At 36.6% G+C, this 19,414-nt stretch overlaps 2 protein-coding genes across 3 annotated transcripts; both read right to left on the bottom strand.

Moving 5' to 3' along the window:
* Positions 1 to 766: 766 nt before the first annotated feature.
* Positions 767 to 5,912, bottom strand: olfcq2 (olfactory receptor C family, q2). The gene is made up of 6 exons (XM_087293269.1): positions 5,640 to 5,912; positions 5,073 to 5,361; positions 4,066 to 4,893; positions 3,748 to 3,972; positions 3,220 to 3,343; positions 767 to 3,118 (listed from the first exon to the last, which is right to left on the bottom strand). Exons 1-6 carry the CDS (start codon positions 5,864 to 5,866, stop codon positions 2,205 to 2,207), a joined length of 2,607 nt encoding a protein of 868 aa, XP_087149395.1. The 5' UTR covers positions 5,867 to 5,912; the 3' UTR covers positions 767 to 2,204.
* A 6,270-nt stretch (positions 5,913 to 12,182) lies between these two features.
* olfcq1 (olfactory receptor C family, q1) lies at positions 12,183 to 18,448 on the bottom strand. 2 transcript variants are annotated; one of them, XM_087291388.1, is made up of 7 exons: positions 18,192 to 18,448; positions 17,626 to 17,917; positions 16,696 to 17,499; positions 16,332 to 16,559; positions 15,863 to 15,986; positions 15,565 to 15,758; positions 12,183 to 12,858 (listed from the first exon to the last, which is right to left on the bottom strand). In XM_087291388.1, the coding sequence occupies exons 1-7, from the start codon at positions 18,416 to 18,418 to the stop codon at positions 12,832 to 12,834; spliced, it is 1,896 nt and encodes a 631-aa protein (XP_087147514.1). In that variant the 5' UTR covers positions 18,419 to 18,448; the 3' UTR covers positions 12,183 to 12,831. The 2 variants fall into 2 exon arrangements, with proteins under 2 accessions (XP_087147514.1, NP_001076568.1); NM_001083099.1 differs by lacking the exon at positions 12,183 to 12,858 and having other exon boundaries at positions 14,854 to 15,758; positions 18,192 to 18,301.
* Between the last annotated feature and the right edge of the window lie 966 nt (positions 18,449 to 19,414).

Below are 19,414 nucleotides of genomic sequence, written 5' to 3'. Positions count from 1 at the left end.
ATTTAATCACTCACTCACTTAGATAGAGATGGGTTTTAAGGAAAATTATCATATAACTATAATCTGGTAAAAGCTGGTATCTCTAGGCATTTACAATGTCCCCTGCAACAGAAAAAAAAAAAACCTCTCATTTGGGACTGAGGTTTCTGGGACAGAGATATGACATGGCCCAGGTTGACAGCAGTGGGTAACGTTGTGCATTGTCTTTCCCCCACTTGAGAGGACAAGCCATGAGTGAGATAGAAGTCTCTTTGCGGTACAAGTCAATGTCTGCATCAATCTGAACAGTGTGCTGTATTCTGCAGTCCCCATGACTGTTATTAGTCGTATTCCCCGACTTGTATTTCACCACAGTCTGGCAGTGCCTGCATACCAGTATTTCTTTGTCACTTTTTCTCCTTTCTTGTATCTTTTTAGAGAGAAACCGAAATGCTTCCACACATCCGATTTAAAACCCGCTTTAGTTTCATCATTTTCAGCTCTTTTTCATCCCCGCTACTAGCAGCACACTCCATTTCCGCATTACTGGATCTGTAGCGTCAACAGACCGCAAAGGATGATGGCCACGCCTGGGCTGATGGGAATTGTAGTTTCCGCTACCTCCCGTTCGCTTCATTCACCTGAGCAAATTTTCGGTAATATTTAAAAAAATTGCTATTGCGGTATGACAGTATTTACGATACCGTTACATCCCTAAATATATATATATATATATATGTCAATAATATTTTTTCTCCTGTGATTTGTTTTTTTTATTTTTCAAATGTTTCTGTTTTGATTGTCACCAGTGTTGCCTCTGCTGGAGATCACTTCCTTGTACTTCCAGACTAAACTAAAACTCCCAAAAGTCATTGCACTCATCACTCCTGCCACAGCTGACAATCATCTGGACACACACACACACACACACACACACACACACACACACACACACACAGCTGAAACTCCTCATCAATTACCTGGACTATATGTTCATCTCTCCTACACACACACTTTGCTGAGTGTTGTTTTTCCCACAAAAAAAAAAAAAAGTTTTTTTCCCTGTTTGTCATGCTGTGTTTTTGATCCTCTTGTTTTTTACATTTATGTTGTCTTGTTTCCTGTCCTGACCATTCACCTGTTTTTGACTTCACTCTTTGGATTGTCTCATGCTCCAATTCGTACCTGTTTGACTGTTGCCTGCTTGACTATTATTTGTACTAAACTGCACATGAATCCTCTTCTCCATGAAACATCGAAATTATGTTTAACAGAGCAAGAAATTTTTTTACATCATTTTCTATATTTTCAGCAAAAAGTTATATTGTTTTATTTCTTCTAGAAAAACAGCAGTTTTAATTTTTTAAAGAAACATCTCAAGGTTAAATTGTTAGCCCCTTAAGCATTATTTTGCTATTGTCTACAGAACAAACCATCATTATACAATAGTTTCCCTTATTACCCTAATTCGTTTAGTTAAGCCTATAAATTGCACTTTAAGCTGGATACTAATATCTTGGAAAATACCTAGTAAAACATTATGTACTGTTATGGCAAAGGCACAAAACATCAGTTTTTAGAAATTAGTTATTAAAACTAGTGTGCTTAGAAATGTGTTGAAAAAAATCTTCTTTGCAGTAAACAGAAATTGGAGGGAAAATATACAGGGGGGTAATAAGTCAAGAAGGCTAATAATTCTGAATTCAACTGTAAATACATAGTTCTAACTTATATAGCTTAAAGTGCAACATAACTATATATATGTACGCTTAAAAACATAACTATGTTATTACTTTAATTAGGCAAGTTAGGTTAATTAGGCAAGTTGTGTAGAAGTGTTTTTTTTTTTTTTGTAGAATATATAGAGAGAGAAAAAAGGACTAATATTTTTGACCATTAACAATGTAAACACTGCTTTTATTCCAGCCAAACTTAAAGAAATAAGACTGTCAGCAGAAGAAAATTATTATATAAAATACTGTGAGAATTTCTTTCGTCTGTTAAACATAATGCTGTAAATATTTGAAAAAGAATAAAAATGTCATAGGAAGGCAAAAATTGATGTCACCTGTATATAGGATGTGTACAGATAAATTGAAGAGGGTTAATTGTTTAATTTGATTTTTATTATACAAGTTTTACTTAAATAATAAATAAATTAAGAGAGTGAGACTTAGTACAGGATCTTAGAGCAGCAATTTATTTAAGAAGGTCAGCATGTAAAATTATTTATTTTGAGTCGATCGTCCCATGATGGCTTTTTTAGTGTTTCTTTCTGGGTGTAATATAATGATGTAGCACTTTGGGGCAAATATGGCAGCCAGTAATCCAAAACTGGAAGCTAAAATAGCAAATATCTCCACAGCCACTGCATATTTTCCTGGTGAACTCGCATATGCTGGAACAAATGCAATCCATACAGCACAGAAGATCAGCATGCTAAATGTGATAAACTTTGCTTCATTGAAATTATCTGGAAGTTTCCTTGCCATGAAGGCTAACAAGAAGCTTACTGCTGCCAACAGTCCAATGTATCCAAGGAGCAAAGAAAAACCAGCAACTGAGCCAATGGCACATTCATATACTATTTTAGAATGAATGTACTGGTTGTTTTTATGAGGTGTTGGAGATGCAGAGGACAACCAGACAGTACATATTGCTACCTGTGCAGAAGTTAGGGCTATAACTGTCCCTCTTTGCTGTGCTGAACCAAACCACTTTATGGAAGTTTTTCCCTCTGGCCGCGAGGTCTTGAATACAGCTATTACTACCATAGTCTTAACTAGAATGCTTGAGATGCACAGGACAAAGCTTATGCCAAACACAGCATGTCTTAACTGGCACGTCCACAACCGTGGCCGGCCAATGAACAGCAGCACACACAGAAAGCAAAATTTGAGTGACACCAGTAGAAGGAAGCTGAGCTCTGAGTTGTTGGCTCGTACTACTGGAGTGTTATGGTGATAAGCAAAGATAACCAACACAAGAACACAGAAGCAGGTTCCTAAAAGAGAGGCAGTGGTCAGCGATATTCCAAGCGGATCATCATAGGAAAGAAATTCCATTTCTTTGGGAACACAACGGTCATTTTCTGGACTTGACCAAAAATCTTCTGGGCATATGAAACATTCAGGAGAATCTGAAAGAAAAAAAATACAACTGTACTGTTATTAACCAATAATACACATATAAATGATCCAAAAGGTAAAATACTCATTGAAATATTCTCAATTATCTTACCTGTAGTATTAGAAATCTCGCCATCCCCACATGGCAGGCAGTCAAAACAGCAGACAGGGAGACCCTTCTTCCTGGCTCGCCTGGTTCCTGGGGGGCAGCTCTCACTACACACAGAGTCTGGGGGCTGAATATAATCAATATTTAAATGTCTTGTTATATTTTCATATATTATTATTATTAGTAATATTAATATTATTAGTCTATAACTTTTAGTGCTGGGGAAAGATTTATCATGATTAATCACATCAAAATAAAAGCTTGTTTTAACAATATATGTGTATACACACACACACACACACACACAAAACTATAAAAAAAAACTAAATACTAGTTTTACTAAATAACTATAAATAGTTATTTAAATTTCTAAATAATTTGTATAATTTACATTTTCTCAAATATAGCATGCATATGTGTATTAATATATTCATATATACTATACAGTATGTCAAAACAAACGTTTATTTTTACACAATTTATTTTTGCACAGCATTATTCATTTTATTTTGAATATTATATGCTAATTGCCTTTTTTGTTTCAAAGTTCCAGAATAATGCATCCTCATCCAGTGTTAAGACTTTCCCTAATATTGCCTCTTCATAAACACCGACCACATGGACAATGATCGACCCATCAGACCTTGGATGCCAATTCATTACATCATAGATGGCCAGAGCATCTCCATTCTCATCAAATGACACATGATCCCCAAAGCCTGTGGTGAATTTTACATTCTGTATGTAGTGAACCAGCTGTTCAGTTTGTATATAGAACACACGTTATATAAAATCTGTGGCACAGTATTAGAAATTGTACATACAATATGTGCTATTTAGAAGACTTACCTGCCATGGTTTTAGATTGGATATGTCAGCACAGCTGTTCCCAGTGAATGGCCCTTTTCCTTCCTCACACTTTACTAGGTCATGAAGTGCATGTGCCAAGGCATAAACAGCTTTATAAACATTATAAGAGGCTCTCAGCTCTGACACATCCGTGTATGCTGTTTCTGAGTTGTTAAGATCCTCTTGGCCTGAACATTTGTTTCTCCCCCTTTCTTGCTGTTCATCTACTTTTTTACCTCCAACCTCAAACTTGCACCCAAACATGGTCTCCCAAAAGATTCTAATGGTGCTGTTTTTTGGATTTTTGTCAGGTCGAAGATTTTTTAGAAATTCATAAAGTCCCTGAATCTGTCCACGCCGGATGGCAATTCCCAGTGTGCCCCCCAGTAGCGGTAAATATTGTGGAGTTTGCAGGACAGGTGTTGTAGTCCAAGCCTCACTTGCAATCCACTGCTTGCCTGTCACATTTTGCAGTAACAACTCATCCATCAAGGATGCCAGATCAGTTGAGAATGCTACAACTACTTTGGCTGTAGACTTTTGAATAACTCCTGCTATTCGTTGAATGTCTCTACCGTTGTTATCATAAGGCAACATTTCAGAAAAAGCCACACAACCTCCCAAAATCTGCATTTCTTGCTGGAAGGACTGAGCAGCGTAGATGCCATAGTCATCATTACTGTAGAGGAGACCAACCCAGGTCCATCCAAAATGTCTTAAGATCTGAACCATAGCCCGCACCTGGAAGGCATCACTGGGGATTGTTCTGAAGAAAGAGGGGTACTTTTTCCTGTCACTCAAACATGAGCAGGTCGCATAGTAGCTAACCTAATAAAATTAGTAAAAAAGAGGCTTCTCAGGTAAGTTTTACATTATGATAATAATGATGTTTGAAAGTAGTAATAAGCAAGGATTAAAGAAAAATGTTATTTCTTGTTTAAAAAAATTAGTATTTAAAATGCTTTTTTGAAAATTAAAATATCAAATTTTAGAACAAAATTTCTTACCATAGGAACTCGATATAGCCCCAGGACACTAGAAATTGTTATAGATTGAGTTGAACCAGGATCCCCTACAATGCCAATCACCGGCGGAGGGCCAGTGCAGCTGAGGTTTGAGGATTCCTCTGTCCCACTAACCAGGGACATAGCAGCCCGGAATGCCACTCCAAGCCTTAAACAGTTGTCATAAATCTGGTAACCAAGTGTGATGTTAGGCAACAATTTGCTATTACTATTAATCTCATTTATAGCAAAAACCATAGTCAGTGCTTGCTGAAAACTTGCCATATAGAATCTGGAAAAGGCAAAACAGATCTCATGACTAAATAGAAATCTAGGCAACCTACTTTACATTTGAAATGAGTTTACTGTATATTTGAAATTGTTGCAAAATGTATATAACATTAAATTACAGCTTTAAAAATTAAGGTCACCAAGAGCAATATATACAACAAAATTGTTACATTAGCAAACTCACTAGTTCTCATTTATTTTTATTGATTTATTTTTACATTTTACTTTTCAAACTTTGTTTAGAATAGCAGTTCACAATCCCATCCAAACAACACTTACTCCTCACACTGGGGCAGTTCAGGCTCATTTGTGAAGCTAAGCTCTGGGAAAACTTTGAGGTTCTGGACCTCAAAGAGGCCTCCAATAATAAATTCACCATCCTGGTACATCCCATTCAACTTGAAGCATCCCTGGAGCTGACAAGACTCAGAGGTAAAAACACCAGAGATATGATTAAAATACATATAAAGACAGATGTTTAAAGTTATCCACATCTCACACAGCATTCCCAATTCTTTACCATCCAACTTTTAAAAAGTACACCTATTGTATAGCTCAGCAGTGTGTTATTCTTTTTTTTAGAGAAGGAGGTGTCAATGGAAAAATAAGGACAACCCTAAATGGTAATTTTTATTGTGTCACAAGTATGCTAAAAAGTTTGCATACCCCTTGCCGAATCTCTAAAATGTTAATTATTAATTATTATTACAATTTTGGGCTTACAAACAGTTCAGTGGTCTTTCCTGATTCTATTGTTCCAACAAACATTTGCAGAGCTATATCTCTAGAATGGTTATTAAAAGAATAATTCCTGACTCTGTTCTATTAAGATGACATTTTAAAATACACTTCAGTCCTAAATTGGAATGGAAATATGGATATACCTAGGCATACCATAACTGTAATGACATCCTGGGAGCCTCAAATACTGTTTCTTTGTTTCATGTAAATCCTTTGTATTTAAAATCCTATTGAAAAAAATAATAAAACAGTCAATCAGATGATATGAATACAAGATTTTTATTATAATGCTGAAGCAAATTCCTTCAATTTTTGTCATACAGAATATTTTAAAGTAAATCAAATATTCCTGTAAATTTAGATTGAAGGAACAAGAAGGTCGTTGGTTCAAGTCCCAGCTGGGTCAGTTGGCATTTCTTTGTGAAGTTAGCATGTTCTCCTGGTGTTCGCGTGGGTACTTCGGTTTCGCCCACAGTCCAAAGACATGCGGTATAGGTGAATGTCTGTTTGTGTATGTGTGAATAAGAGAGTGTATACGTGATTTACAGTACTTTGTTGGGGCTAGAAGAGCATCAGCAGTTCATTGTGCTGTGGAAATAAGCCGAAGAAAAATGAATGAATGAAATATATTTATATTAGAATTCCTTGCAAACAACATGTTTATGTGTTTTCATTTATTTCTGTCCCCTCATAGACAGCCTGTTGAAAGAGGTGGTACTTTCCCCCCCAAAAGTGGATATTCTTTTGCTGCTCTTTTCATCATTTTGTGTTTATTTGTGAGGTTAAACAAAATATGTTGAATTATTATAATAAAGACAAAATGGCATGAAGTCATGAGTAATGTTTGCATTCACCAAAACATTTTTTATTTTTTAAAAAACAGAACCTGACAGTGAGTGCCACTTGCTGTAGAGCCAGTGTGAAAAAAAGAGTAATCCAAGAGACAGGAAAAGGTTGGGGCAAGCAGATCTATCAAAACCCCAAAACAGTCCAAGAATCAAAAGCCAGACCAGAAAACCTGGAACACTGAACAATACTGAGTTAAGAATGAGTGTGCCTGTGGTGCTGAATAAGAATGATCTGCAGCTGTGTGCATGAAATCAAGGGTTGATTTAGAACTGGTGTGTGAGTGATGGGATTGTAGTTCTGTTGAGTGGCAGATGTGTAGTTCTTCAGTGATCTGCAGAGGCTAGATTGCTGGTGATCCTTAACAGTTGTTTTCCAAAATATTTAAATGTTTTTTATTTGACATTTTACCTTAATTAGGTTAAGATAGTGTGCAAAAATTAAACAAAGTTGGTAGTAGTGAGAGGGAACAGGATTGCCTGGTGGCCTGTCCTCAAACATAATGAAGTCTGATACTCAATTGCAGCACATGTCAGCAATGAACTGGGACTGTTTGAGAAGCAATCTTGCATTGTCCAATAACCTAGAGGCAACACTCTAAAATTAGAGAGAAAAATAAGGGTGATTTTCAGCAAACATGACCCGTAAAGGTGTTTATGCAACTGTATAGTCAACTGAGCAGTGGCTATTTATCTTTTTCTTTTTTTTATTTTTTTATTTATTTATTTGTGAGTGTACTCTCTGTGCACAAAAGCAAAACTAATGAAATGGCCAGACCCTCTTTACCTAACTCGTCCCCCAACGCAAGCCAAACAATAGACATATGCTGTTCCTGACATCCTTTCAAAAAGGGATCCTCACTTTAAACTCAAATTAGGCTCTGTTTACACTGATGCATTTTATATATAAAAAAAGGCATTTTAGAGCAAAAACATAAAGCATTTCTGAAAAGGTCTCCATGCACAATGTCAAAACATACATCATGTCACCACTCAAACACTCTGGGATGCGCTGAAAGTTGCTTCAGTGTGTTCGAACATCTGAGCTTCAGGCAGTCAGCCCTACGCACACCTGCCTGTCAAAGAGCAGCACACACTGGCCAGTCCATCGTCGATCTGCCAATATATCTCATATCTCTTTATAGTTCATAAACATAACATAGGCTAATTTTGACAACGTGGCCCTATATAAATTTCTGGAGGTCGTAAATTATGTAGCTAGAAGTAGATATGGCTGCATTTTATCTTTGAAACAAACACTACAGGGTGGTATGATGATGTTTTTTTTCGCGCTGACCGTTTATCTTTGTATGGACGGCTTTCATACATAGTTTGTCCAGTGGCTTACAGCATACGTCAGCAGACTTGATGCACAAAGAGGAGTTTACCAAGACGACGGGGTTCGAGTCTGGAGAAGAATGATTCCAGAAAGCAGGTAGGACAAAAACAAAAGCCAAAAATAAATAAACAAGTAAATAACTGGGTGAAAATGTGGTAAAATATAATAACGTCATACAAATCATGGGGCTTTTCTTTATCTGGATTGTTTTTCAACACACTGTCGGTTGGGTTTAGCTATGTTGGTGTCACGGTTTGTGGTTGGGGAAAAGGAGAGAAGACTCTGGGGATGGAGCCGTTGTGGTGGAGGAGCCCTTTCTCTTTCTGAGCTTCCTTGGTTTAGGTGGCAGGAAGCTAACCACCTCTTCAGGCACTGTTGGACCCTCCACTACATCTTGAAGTGCTGCAGTGTCATTTATGGGCACCTCAGGGGAAGATGCTGCAGCCAGGGTGGTAGCTGGATGGGTTGCAGCGGGTTCAGTCACCTCTAGATGGGTGACAAGCGTTCTTCCTCCTCTGTCTTCACTGGTGGTCATCGGAGTACTGGGGATTTGGCAGTCTGTGAGCGGGAGGGGCGGTGGACCAAGAGGAGGCAGGCCACTGTTCCCCTGGCTGTGGTACAAATAGTTAGAATGACAGAATACCCAGCATCCCCATCTCCCAGGTCTGAAGGGGGCTGTTGAGTCCAGCATCGAAAGCCTCCTTCAGTGCTGTCGTGGTAAACTCAAGCCCCTCTGCAGCATAAACAAATCGGTAGGCAAACCCCTGGTCTGAAAATTCCCCTCAACGAAAACCAAGGAGTTTGCCCAAACGCTCCTTCTGGTGGCATGCAGAGGGACGTGAACTGGGACATGGGAATAGGAAGATACCCATATTTCTGCTGAACCTCTGTTGGCCAGTTCGTACTGTCACGGTTTGTGGTTGGGGAAAAAGAGCGAGGACTCAAATGCAAAGAAAATAGGTATTTATTAATAGTAAAAAATCAAAATAAAGCAAAATAAACTACCCTGAGGGGAAAACATTAACAAAACACACCAACAAACTTCACTGGTCAGGCTTGTAGGGAACAGGGCTAGACAGACTGGAAAGAACTACAAAGAATGACGATCTGACACAGGACAGCAGACATGAGGAGAATATAAGCAGAATTAAATTAACAAAAACAGGTGAACATAATTACTTAATAATGGGCTAACAAGGAGTGTGGGACTAGACAATAGAAGGGAGAGCACATGACTTACTGTGCGCTCACACATATGCAACACGCATGTTTCATCTCAGCACCAACTAAAACCGAAACCAACTTGAAATAGCTTGATGCTGACAAAACAAAACACAAACACGAGTACAAGAGCGTGCGTCCCAAGCACGCACAAACCCTGCGTGCCCACATCAAGCGGGAGCACGCACAAACCCAGAGTTACACATACAATAGCAAAACAAGTGCTCGACCCAAGAAAACTCAAGCAGAGCACAAAAGGACAGGACAAAACTGAGCTAGTGTCCAGACTCTGCCACCAAAACAAGAATTTACAAGACCAGAGTGGCAGAACCCTAACAGTAGGTGGGCAGTGGTCAATCAGTGCTTTTTAAAACACTATTGGTTGGGTGTAAGGAAGGGGGTGGGTGGAGAAATCAGTCAATTGATCAGTCAGTCAGTCAGTCAACAACAGCCTCTGGTGGATATATGCGAGAGGAGCAGAAATTAATGGCACTCGTGAGAGAAATTTGAGATCTCAAAAAGCAAACACAGCAGCCTCGTCAACCTAGGTTGGATAAATGTGATATTGATATCATCTTGTGTATATCTAATGACTCTTTAGTCATTTGAATATATTAGACTACTTGTTCTCAGGAAAGGTATTTTGACTGAGCACAAATATAGGTTATAATTTAACATTTGAATTTAACAACTTTATTTTGTATACTGAACAAACTTTTTGTACGTTATATTTTTTATAATGGCCATTATTGATTACTAAAACTAATATTCAGCAAAAGAGACTGGGAATTTCATATTTAACCATGCATTTAGTCTGATAATCTTTATTGTGTGCTTATAGCCTCATTAAGCACATATTGCCAAAACCACAAAGTAGTTTCATATTTTCAATGAAAATGTAAAGAAGCAGTTATGTTTAGGCTCTGTTTTGTCAAAAATATGCTTGCTGTGAAGATGACGCTTTTATAAATACACAATGCCTTAACATTTTGGTATGTGTAATGTTTTAGGTGTTAATATCAAAGTTAAAAGAGTCTGTGCTGTGCTACAGTTATACATCATGTTTTTCCTTTGGATAAGGTCATTTATTTTGTTAAAAGAGTGAAACAATGTAGCCAGGGCGATTTGAATGACGCTATAAAGTACACTGTTCTATTTGAAGATTTACCGCATCCTTGGTATTGAGTTCATTTTCTCTATCAAATTTGAAGTCCCAACTTTGTGTACTTGATATTGAGAAACTTTCTCAATCAGGTAGAGACGGACATACACATTATAAGCAAGAAAGGTACCCCGAGGGTCAAAACTACCCAGAGCAACAAAAACTACACTTAAGGGGGAAAACATTAACATAAACAAACTTGACTGGGCTGGCAGGGAAGAAGAGGGCTAGACAGGACAAGACAAGACAAGACTGAATTATCAGGAGGAATGACGACAAACTGACACAACACAGCAGACATTAGTAAATTTAACAAGAACAAATCAAGAAACAAACATGTGAACAGAGCAGAGAGGAAGACAAACAGCTGTGATTCGGGGAGAGAGAAAGAGAAAAAACTGTGCACTCTCTGAAATCTGTGGAAACATGGAAACTGAGAAGCTATTCCTGTTCAAACAGCATCATAAGATCCACATATTTTTCCAATTTAAACATAATCACACATTTTTTTTTATCTTTTACAAATACAGAAAAGGTATATTTTAAAAAAGAACCCTGATACCAATAGCAACAAAGTATGTATTTGTCAGCCAGTAGACAAAACTAGTAAGAGACACTATCACAAACCATCTGAACAAATATACAGTTATGTATTGTATTTTGTATTTTATTTTGTTATTTGGTTCTCACTCATTATCTTTTTAATTCTCATATTAGTTTTCTTTCTTTTTTTTTTCTTTTCTGTGTGCTTGTGTGTGTTCTCAATTATGTGTGGGCTCAATAATATCCCTGACTGTTCAAAATATTTAAGGTTAAGACAAAGCTTTTTATTCTAGGTGTATTTCTTGTGCTTATAAATGAGCATATATAAATGAAAAACTTGAAAAAGCCACATACCTATGTAGAAATCAGAAAATAATTTAACATACCGAATCAATGCACTCTGTTACAACATTAACAATATTCACAGACAATTGTGCTTCATTCTTAGTGCACTCAAAAAAAATTTATTTAGTTGTTTTAGGCTTTGTTTACCATAGTAGAAAAGAAACAATATTCTCAAAATTAATTATAAATAAATAAATAAAAGTTCTTGTTTCATTTAGGTTTGGAGGGAAAAAAACCAAGGCAAGCAAACAAGCTTTATTAGTTTGTTACAAGCAAATTGTTTATTATAACTATAACTTGTATAAGTCATAGAGGATTCAAAGAAATAATAAATATAATAATCATTTTTATTTAATTTTTGTTAAGGCAAATGTAGTGAGGTTTGGTGAGACATTGCATGTGAAGTGAAGTGCGGTGATTGCGATACATGAAGATAGAATTTAAATATTGATTTGCACTCAGAGAAGAAAAATCGGGTATTAGTCAATACACATCAGACTGAATGATGGATTTCATTTCACTGCACATGTTTTTGCATATGCTCGTAAAAACCGGTTGATGGAAACGCCAAGATGCTCATACATTTTGAAAATGCGCATAAAAAAACATATGCGCATAACTGAGTAGGATAAACATTTTATTAGAAACACTTAGATAGAAACACTTTTATCACACAAATTCCAGTATGCGCATTAAAAAAGGTCATGCGATTTTGTGATAAGAGATCATGTAATGATAAAAATGTGTGCAAATGAATAAACCAGCAGGCTGAGCACAATTGCTAATTGAGTCCTTCAGGCTTGTTTGAAACCTACAGGTAAGTGTGTTGGAGCAGGGTTGGAACTAAACTGTGCAGGGCTTCGGCCCTCCAGGAATTGAGTTTGACACCCCTGCCTTAACTGTTTCAGTATTAGTGGTATTATATTATTAATGACTTCCAGAATCAACAGCGTCTGCAGTACCGCCTCTCCCTATACTCAGAGTATGCAGGATGCGTAGGGCCTTAACTCCGGAGGGGGGCAGCATCTCAGCTGCTTAAAAAATATATTAATATTTATTTACTAATAGTACCATAAACTGAGTGCAAATGAAAAATATATTTATGTTGTTAAATACATTTTAAAAAATCATTTTATGACAGACGCAAAAACAAACATGTGACTTTTTTTTTTTTTTTACTTGTACGTGCAAAGCTGCGTACATGCGGCTTGGCCTGGTCCACGTATCTTTGAGGCTGCTAGCTGCATATAATTATAATTGATGCAAGTTGCAGCTCTATTCCCAGGAAAAGACAACAGCAGTCTGGAACCAAGAAGAGGAAAAAAGTACAGGATGAATAGTGTGAATAACTTTCAGTTATCTTGTTTTCATAAATCTGGAAAACTAAAAAACAAAAATTTTAATTTAAAATTTGTAATATTGAGGCTAGCCGTCAAACTTTACTTTATCTATTGTTGTAGTTCACGTTCAGTTTCTTACTTTGTGGCTATGCATTGTGCTTTAAACTGACAGGACATGTTTTATGACTTGTTTGACATGTTTGTCCCTCTTCCCCATGTTGCTAATAATTACACAAACTCAATTATTATTAATAGAAACCAGAAACACAAGAAACCATTTTATTGCATAAATTCATTAATGATTTTTTTTTTTTTTTGAATGTTAACAAAGTTTTTTGTTTCAAAATACACTCATTCGTATTTAAAAAACACAAATGTCTTTGATTTATATTGAAAGCAAGTGTCAGTTTTTGTCACTATCGATTATAGTGCAAGTTAAATCCACATTTTGGTTGTAGTTTAGACACATGAAGATGGCTTGACTAGACTATTATTTTAATGATGTGTCATGAGTTTTTTCTTTAAATGACTAATTTCATCTGTATTGTACATGGAGGTTTAAAGCAGAAATTTGTTACAAAAGTAGAGGAGGTGGAATGACCAGCACTGCTCCAGAGGCACCAGCAGCTGCACAGGTAAAGACACAGCAGCACTGAGGACCGTCTATCTCTACAGGTACAGAGAGGGCTTTATTTCTTGCCTTTTGTAAATTTTTAAGATTGGGAATGCTTCTGCAGAAGACATGTCAGTGTTTATTTTGATGTAAATTATTATTTTTTAATGTTAATATTTGAATGTTTAAGTATAATTATGCATGCATATTTATGTATGTAAATAAATAAATAAAAACATGTTTAAATACATATGTTTGTGTGTTTTTGTTCCTCTGTGGGGGCACCACAGTAAAATTTTCCATAGGGAACCCTTTTGGGTTGCAGCGGCCCTGAGCGTCTGTATTCAGGATTGCCTTCTGAGGCACAAGTCATTAATTAAATAAAGAAAAGATTAAGGCAGCTTCTCATACCACAGCAAATTTAATTTTTAATTTCTTAATAATTTGGCGCCAATTAGTCAGGAAGTGACCATTTTGTTCGATTTGACTCATTGGATGGAAACGCTGTTTTATTCACAAGTTTTTTATGCAATTATCCAGTTTTGCGAACTGAGGCAGAAACAGCTACTGGGGCAGAACATTTTTAAAAGTTGTTAGTCTGTACACTTAATGTCTGTACACTTGACCTTTAGGATTCCATTATGGACTATTAGTACAAAACTTTAAAAGGAAGGTACCACCCTACCACTTGCAAGTTTCGTTTGTCTCAAACAGGGTTTCATGGAGCTGTCTGTTATTGAGAGCTAAATAAGATGTATTATAAGAAAATAACAAAATGTGCACAGTGGTGGAGTCCCCAGGACTAGAGTTCAGAAACATTAATGATAAAACATTTAAACAATGTAATATGGAAATGTTAAAACACTTGCTACATATTCCATAGTATGGCCACATGCTATTAACAACATGTACATTTAGCATAAACTCTTTATTTAAAAATAATAATTACCTTGCTAGACATTTATCTGGAAACCACAATTACTTGAGTGCAAACCTGTTTACTATTTTTATATGCGTCAAAGCTGTTTTTAAGTTTCATCAAATAGCAAATTTAGATATAGTCTAAAAACACTGGAGAGCGTCTATGCAACACAATCTCAAGGCAATTTGTAAATTTTTGATTTAGTGGCTAATTCATATGAATTCGTACGATCTAATTAGTACAATTTAGTATGATTTGTTCATCTATCAATGACGGTTGGGTTTAGGGGTGGGGTTAGGTGCCATGTCTCAAATAACTGAACTCGTATGAATTCATACGAATTAGCCACTAAACTGGCAAAATGCAACATTTTTACATGTTCTTGTGAGATCAAGCTGGTCTATGATACAAATTATGTTCTTTCAGGTTGCTCTTCCCATGATGGCTTTTTTAGTGTTTCTTTCTGGGTGTAAAATAATAATGTAGCATTTTGGTGCAAATATGGCAGCCAGCAATCCAAAACTAGAAGCTAAAATAGCAAATATCTCCACAGCCACTGCATATTTTCCTGGAGAGCTCACATATGCTGGAACAAATGCAATCCATACAGCACAGAAGATGAGCATGCTAAAAGTGATGAACTTTGCCTCATTAAAATGATCTGGTAAATTTCGTGCCAGGAAGGCTAAGAGAAAACTTACTGCTGCTAAAATGCCAATATAGCCAAGTAGCATTGCAAAACCAACCACTGAGCCAATAGTACATTCATATACTATTTTGGAGCTTGTATACTGGTTGTTTTTGTAAGGTTTTGGGGATGCATTTGTTAGCCAGACTGCACATATGACAACCTGGAGTGCAGTGAGGACCAGAACTGTGCATCTTTGTTGATGTGAACCAAACCATTTCATAGCACTTTTACCCTCAGGTCGAGAGGACTTGAATACTGCTATCACCACCATAGTCTTGACCAGAATGCTGGAGATGCACAGGACAAAGCTAATGCCAAACACAGCATGTCTTAACCGACATGTCCACAACTGTGGCTGGCCAATGAACAGCAGCACGCACAGGAAACACAGTTTGAGCGACACAAGCAGAAGGAAGCTGAGCTCTGAATTGTTAGCACGTACTACAGGAGTGTGACGATGATGTGCAAAAATGACAACCACAGCAGAACAGATGCAGGAGCCAAGCAGGGAAGCGGTGGTCAGAGAGATGCCCAGAGGATCCCCATAAGTAAGAAACTCTACATCTTTGGGGACACACTGATTCTTTTTTGGGCTAGACCAGAACTCATCTGGACACACCACACATTCAATGGAATCTATATTCATGAGAAAAGAGAGAGTGAAATGATATAGGTATACTGTTGATGAAAACTATGATTGAATAAAAATGCAGATAACTTTATGATGTGAATTTCTTTACCTGGTATTGTAGAAATTGCTCCGTCTGCACATGGAAGGCAGTCGAAACAGCAGACAGGAAGCCCCTTCCTCCTTGTTCGTCTGGTTCCTGTGGGGCAGCTCTCACTACACACAGACCGTGCAGGCTGAAAAACATACAAAGAGTTCAGATGCAAAAACCTCTAAGTGCTCTTTTCCTCAGACTCTTGTGTTTAAGTTTTAAGGCAATGAATAACTGCTTTTCATTGCCTTTAAAGTGAAAAACCCGAACATAACATAAAAGACTGAGCTAATTGCTTATTTTTAAACTGTTTGCATCTAAGCTCTTCATATATATACACACACGTGAACACATACGTACATACAATAAACATTTAAATGCCGTATATGTCTGAATAAAATTCAATGATATGACTCTTTTTCAATGTTATGATATACGAACTATACTCCTGTTTCAGTAGTAACAAAAAAATTAAGAAGATATAAGTTACTTTATTTTTTGCTGTGTTCCAGTATATTTCATCTTCCTCCAATGTAAGCACCTTCCCTGTTGATGCCCCTTCATCTACAACACCTACTGTGCGGACAACAATTGACCCATCAGAGCTGGGGTGCCAGTTCATCACATCATAGATGGCCAGAGCATCTCCATTCTCATCAAATGACACATGATCCCCAAAGCCTGTGGTGAAGTTCACTTTCTGTAGGTAGTGAACCAGCTATGCAGATTGAAGACAGGACAGTTGTATGCTTCATATGTACACATTTTTGTCTATTTTTTTATTTTATTTACAGGTTAATGGACATTTAATATATATTAGCTGATAGGCTGTGCTCTGTGTATGGAAGTTTTACCTGCCAGGGTTTCAAGTTTGTTATGCCATCACATCTGAATGGTCCTTTCCCCTCCTCACACTGTATTAGGTCATGAAGAGCATGTGCCAGGGCATAAACTGCCTTATAGACATTATAAGAAGCCCTCAGTTCTGAAACGTCAGAATATGGTGTGTTTGTTGTCCTGATATCTTCTTGACCTGTACACATCGTTTCACCCTTTCTACCCACAGTATCAAAACTGCACTCAAACATGTTTTCCCAGAAGATTTTCACCATATTATTTCTCAAATTACTGTCTGGGTGGAGGCTTAGCAGAAAATCACGAAGTCCCTGGATCTCTCCACGTCTTATGGCAATACCCAGTGTGCCTCCCAGGAAAGGCAAAAGACGCTTAGTGTGAAAAACTGAAGAGGTGGCCCAAGCTTCACTTGCAATCCACTGCCTGCCTGTTACATTCTGCAAAACCACCTCGTCCATCAAGGAAAGCAGATAGGCTTCTGTGGAAAAAACTACCACCACTATTGCTGTAGAGGCCTGAATCACTTGTACAATACGCTGGATGTCCATGTGGTTATTATCAAGTGGCAGGATTTCAGAAAAAGAAACACAACCTCCAAACAACTGCACTTCCTTTTGGAAAGATTGAGCAGCATTGATGCCATAATCATCATCACTGTAGAGGAGCCCAACCCAGGTCCATCCAAAGTGCTTCAAGATCAGAACCATAGCCCGCACCTGGAAAGCATCACTGGGAATTGTTCTGAAGAAAGAGGGGTATTTGCTCCGGTCACTTAAACAGGAGCATGTGGCATAGTAGCTAACCTATATAATGTATATATTTTAAAAAGACAAATGTGTTATCATTACAGCCAGTACAGTTTGACATGAACAGACACAATTAACAATTTTTATAGGCGGTAATACAATTTTATATACAAAACATCCTACCATAGGTATTCGAAATAATCCCAGCACACTGGAGATTGCTATACAATGAGTAGATCCAGGATCCCCCACAATCCCAATGATGGGTGGTGGACCAGTGCAGTTCAAAACATTGAAGGATTCCTCTGTCCCACTAACCAAAGCTGTTGCAGACCTGAATGCAACTCCAAGCTTCACACAATTGTCATACAGATGGTAACCGAGGGTGATGTTAGGCAACAGGTTAGGATTGTTATTGATTTCATTTATGGCATATACCATAGTTTGTGCCTGCTGAAAACTTGCCATATAGAACCTAGAAAAGGTGGTGCAAATGTTATTATTCAGTAAATAATCCTAAAATCAATAATCAGGAAAATGTATTCATTCTCTTGATAGGATTACATTTTTTAATGGATTTTTAGGATCAGTTATGCTCTAAATGAATAAGAAGACAAAAATACAGGTCAACAAAAACACTTTTTTTTTTTTTTTACTTCTGGCTATTTTCATGACTGCATATTCGAATGTCCTTTCATCTAATTATTTATTTCTTTTTATTTCTGCCCATCGGTTTTGCACAGTCTCACCGCTCACAATGTGTCTGTTCCGGTTCTCTTTTAAAGTTTAGTTCCGGGAAAACTGTGATAAGATGAAATGCAAACAGGCCCCCAATCATAAGGTCTCCATCTTGGTACATCCCATTTAACTTGAAGTGTCCTTGGAGCTGACAAGAGCCTGATTTACTGATTGAAGAGGCAGAGATAGATTTAAAAAACAGATAAAAACATAAATATAAAGTGATCCACGTGTCCATTACTCTATCTGTCTCACACACTTGACATGTTAATGCAAGATGCAGTTGATGTGCAGCACTATTTTATAGAGCAGGTGGTGCCACATGGGCTTCTCAGGAAAGACGTCACTTAGTAGATCTCACTGTCTTTCAATTGCACAGAACAAAGCAACATAACAATAAATACAACAGATTTGTGATAACTGTCTTAGTCGTGAACATTACAAATTGTTTGAAAACAAACAAATCATAATTAAAAAGCACAAAACAGCAAAATAAAATCACAGGTTGTAAATAAAGTTTCCAGTAGATGGCAGTCACTAATTAAAAAAGCATATACATATCTGCCATTCCTAATTCAACTCAATAATTCAGCCAGAATCTTAACACCTGCAAACAGCAGAATAGGAATTACAAATGAACAAAGCTCATTTTTTAATAGCATATTTATAATTTTTTCAACCCATTATGGGTCTCTATCTTTGCACACACACACACACACACACACACACACACACACACACACACTATATATATATATATATATATATATATATATATATATATATATATATATATATATATATATATATATATATATAATACTAGTATTCAGCTTAAAATGCAATTTAAAAACAACTAGGTTATGATCTTTACTAGGCAAGTTAGAATACTTGGTTCTATCTATCTATCTATCTATCTATCTATCTATCTATCTATCTATCTATCTATCTATCTATCTATCTATCTATCATCTATCTATCTATCTATATATCTATATATATATATATATATATATAGATATATATATATATATATATATATATATATATATATATATATATATATATATATATATATATATATATATATATATATATATATATATATATACAGTTGAAGTCAGAATTTTTAGCCCCCCCCCCTGTTATTTATTTATTTATTTTATAATTTTATAATATAGTTTAATGGAGAGAAGACTTTTTTTAAACACATTTCCAAACACAATAGTTTTAA

Source organism: Danio rerio, chromosome 18 (genome assembly GCF_052040795.2).
Source record: "Danio rerio strain M-AB ecotype USA chromosome 18, GRCz13ab, whole genome shotgun sequence".
In the NCBI taxonomy this organism is placed as follows: Eukaryota; Metazoa; Chordata; class Actinopteri; order Cypriniformes; family Danionidae; genus Danio; species Danio rerio.
This window is presented reverse-complemented; position numbering and strand designations above follow the sequence as displayed.

Bases quoted from the DNA above. Each gene is read 5' to 3' on its own strand.
- olfcq2 (XM_087293269.1), bottom strand. From the start codon at position 5,866: ATGCTGTGTGAGATGTGGATAACTTTAAACATCTGTCTTTATATGTAT. The intron at 3,344-3,747 runs GCAATTAGCATA...GATTATATTCAG, and splicing joins GGAACTTTGAAACAAAAAAG to CCCCCAGACTCTGTGTGTAG. The intron at 3,119-3,219 runs GTAAGATAATTG...TTTTTCTTTCAG, and splicing joins CGAGATTTCTAATACTACAG to ATTCTCCTGAATGTTTCATA.
- olfcq1 (NM_001083099.1), bottom strand. From the start codon at position 18,301: ATGTACCAAGATGGAGACCTTATGATTGGGGGCCTGTTTGCATTTCAT. The intron at 17,500-17,625 runs GTAGGATGTTTT...TACATTATATAG, and splicing joins GATTATTTCGAATACCTATG to GTTAGCTACTATGCCACATG. The intron at 15,987-16,331 runs GTAACTTATATC...TATGTTTTTCAG, and splicing joins GGAACACAGCAAAAAATAAA to CCTGCACGGTCTGTGTGTAG.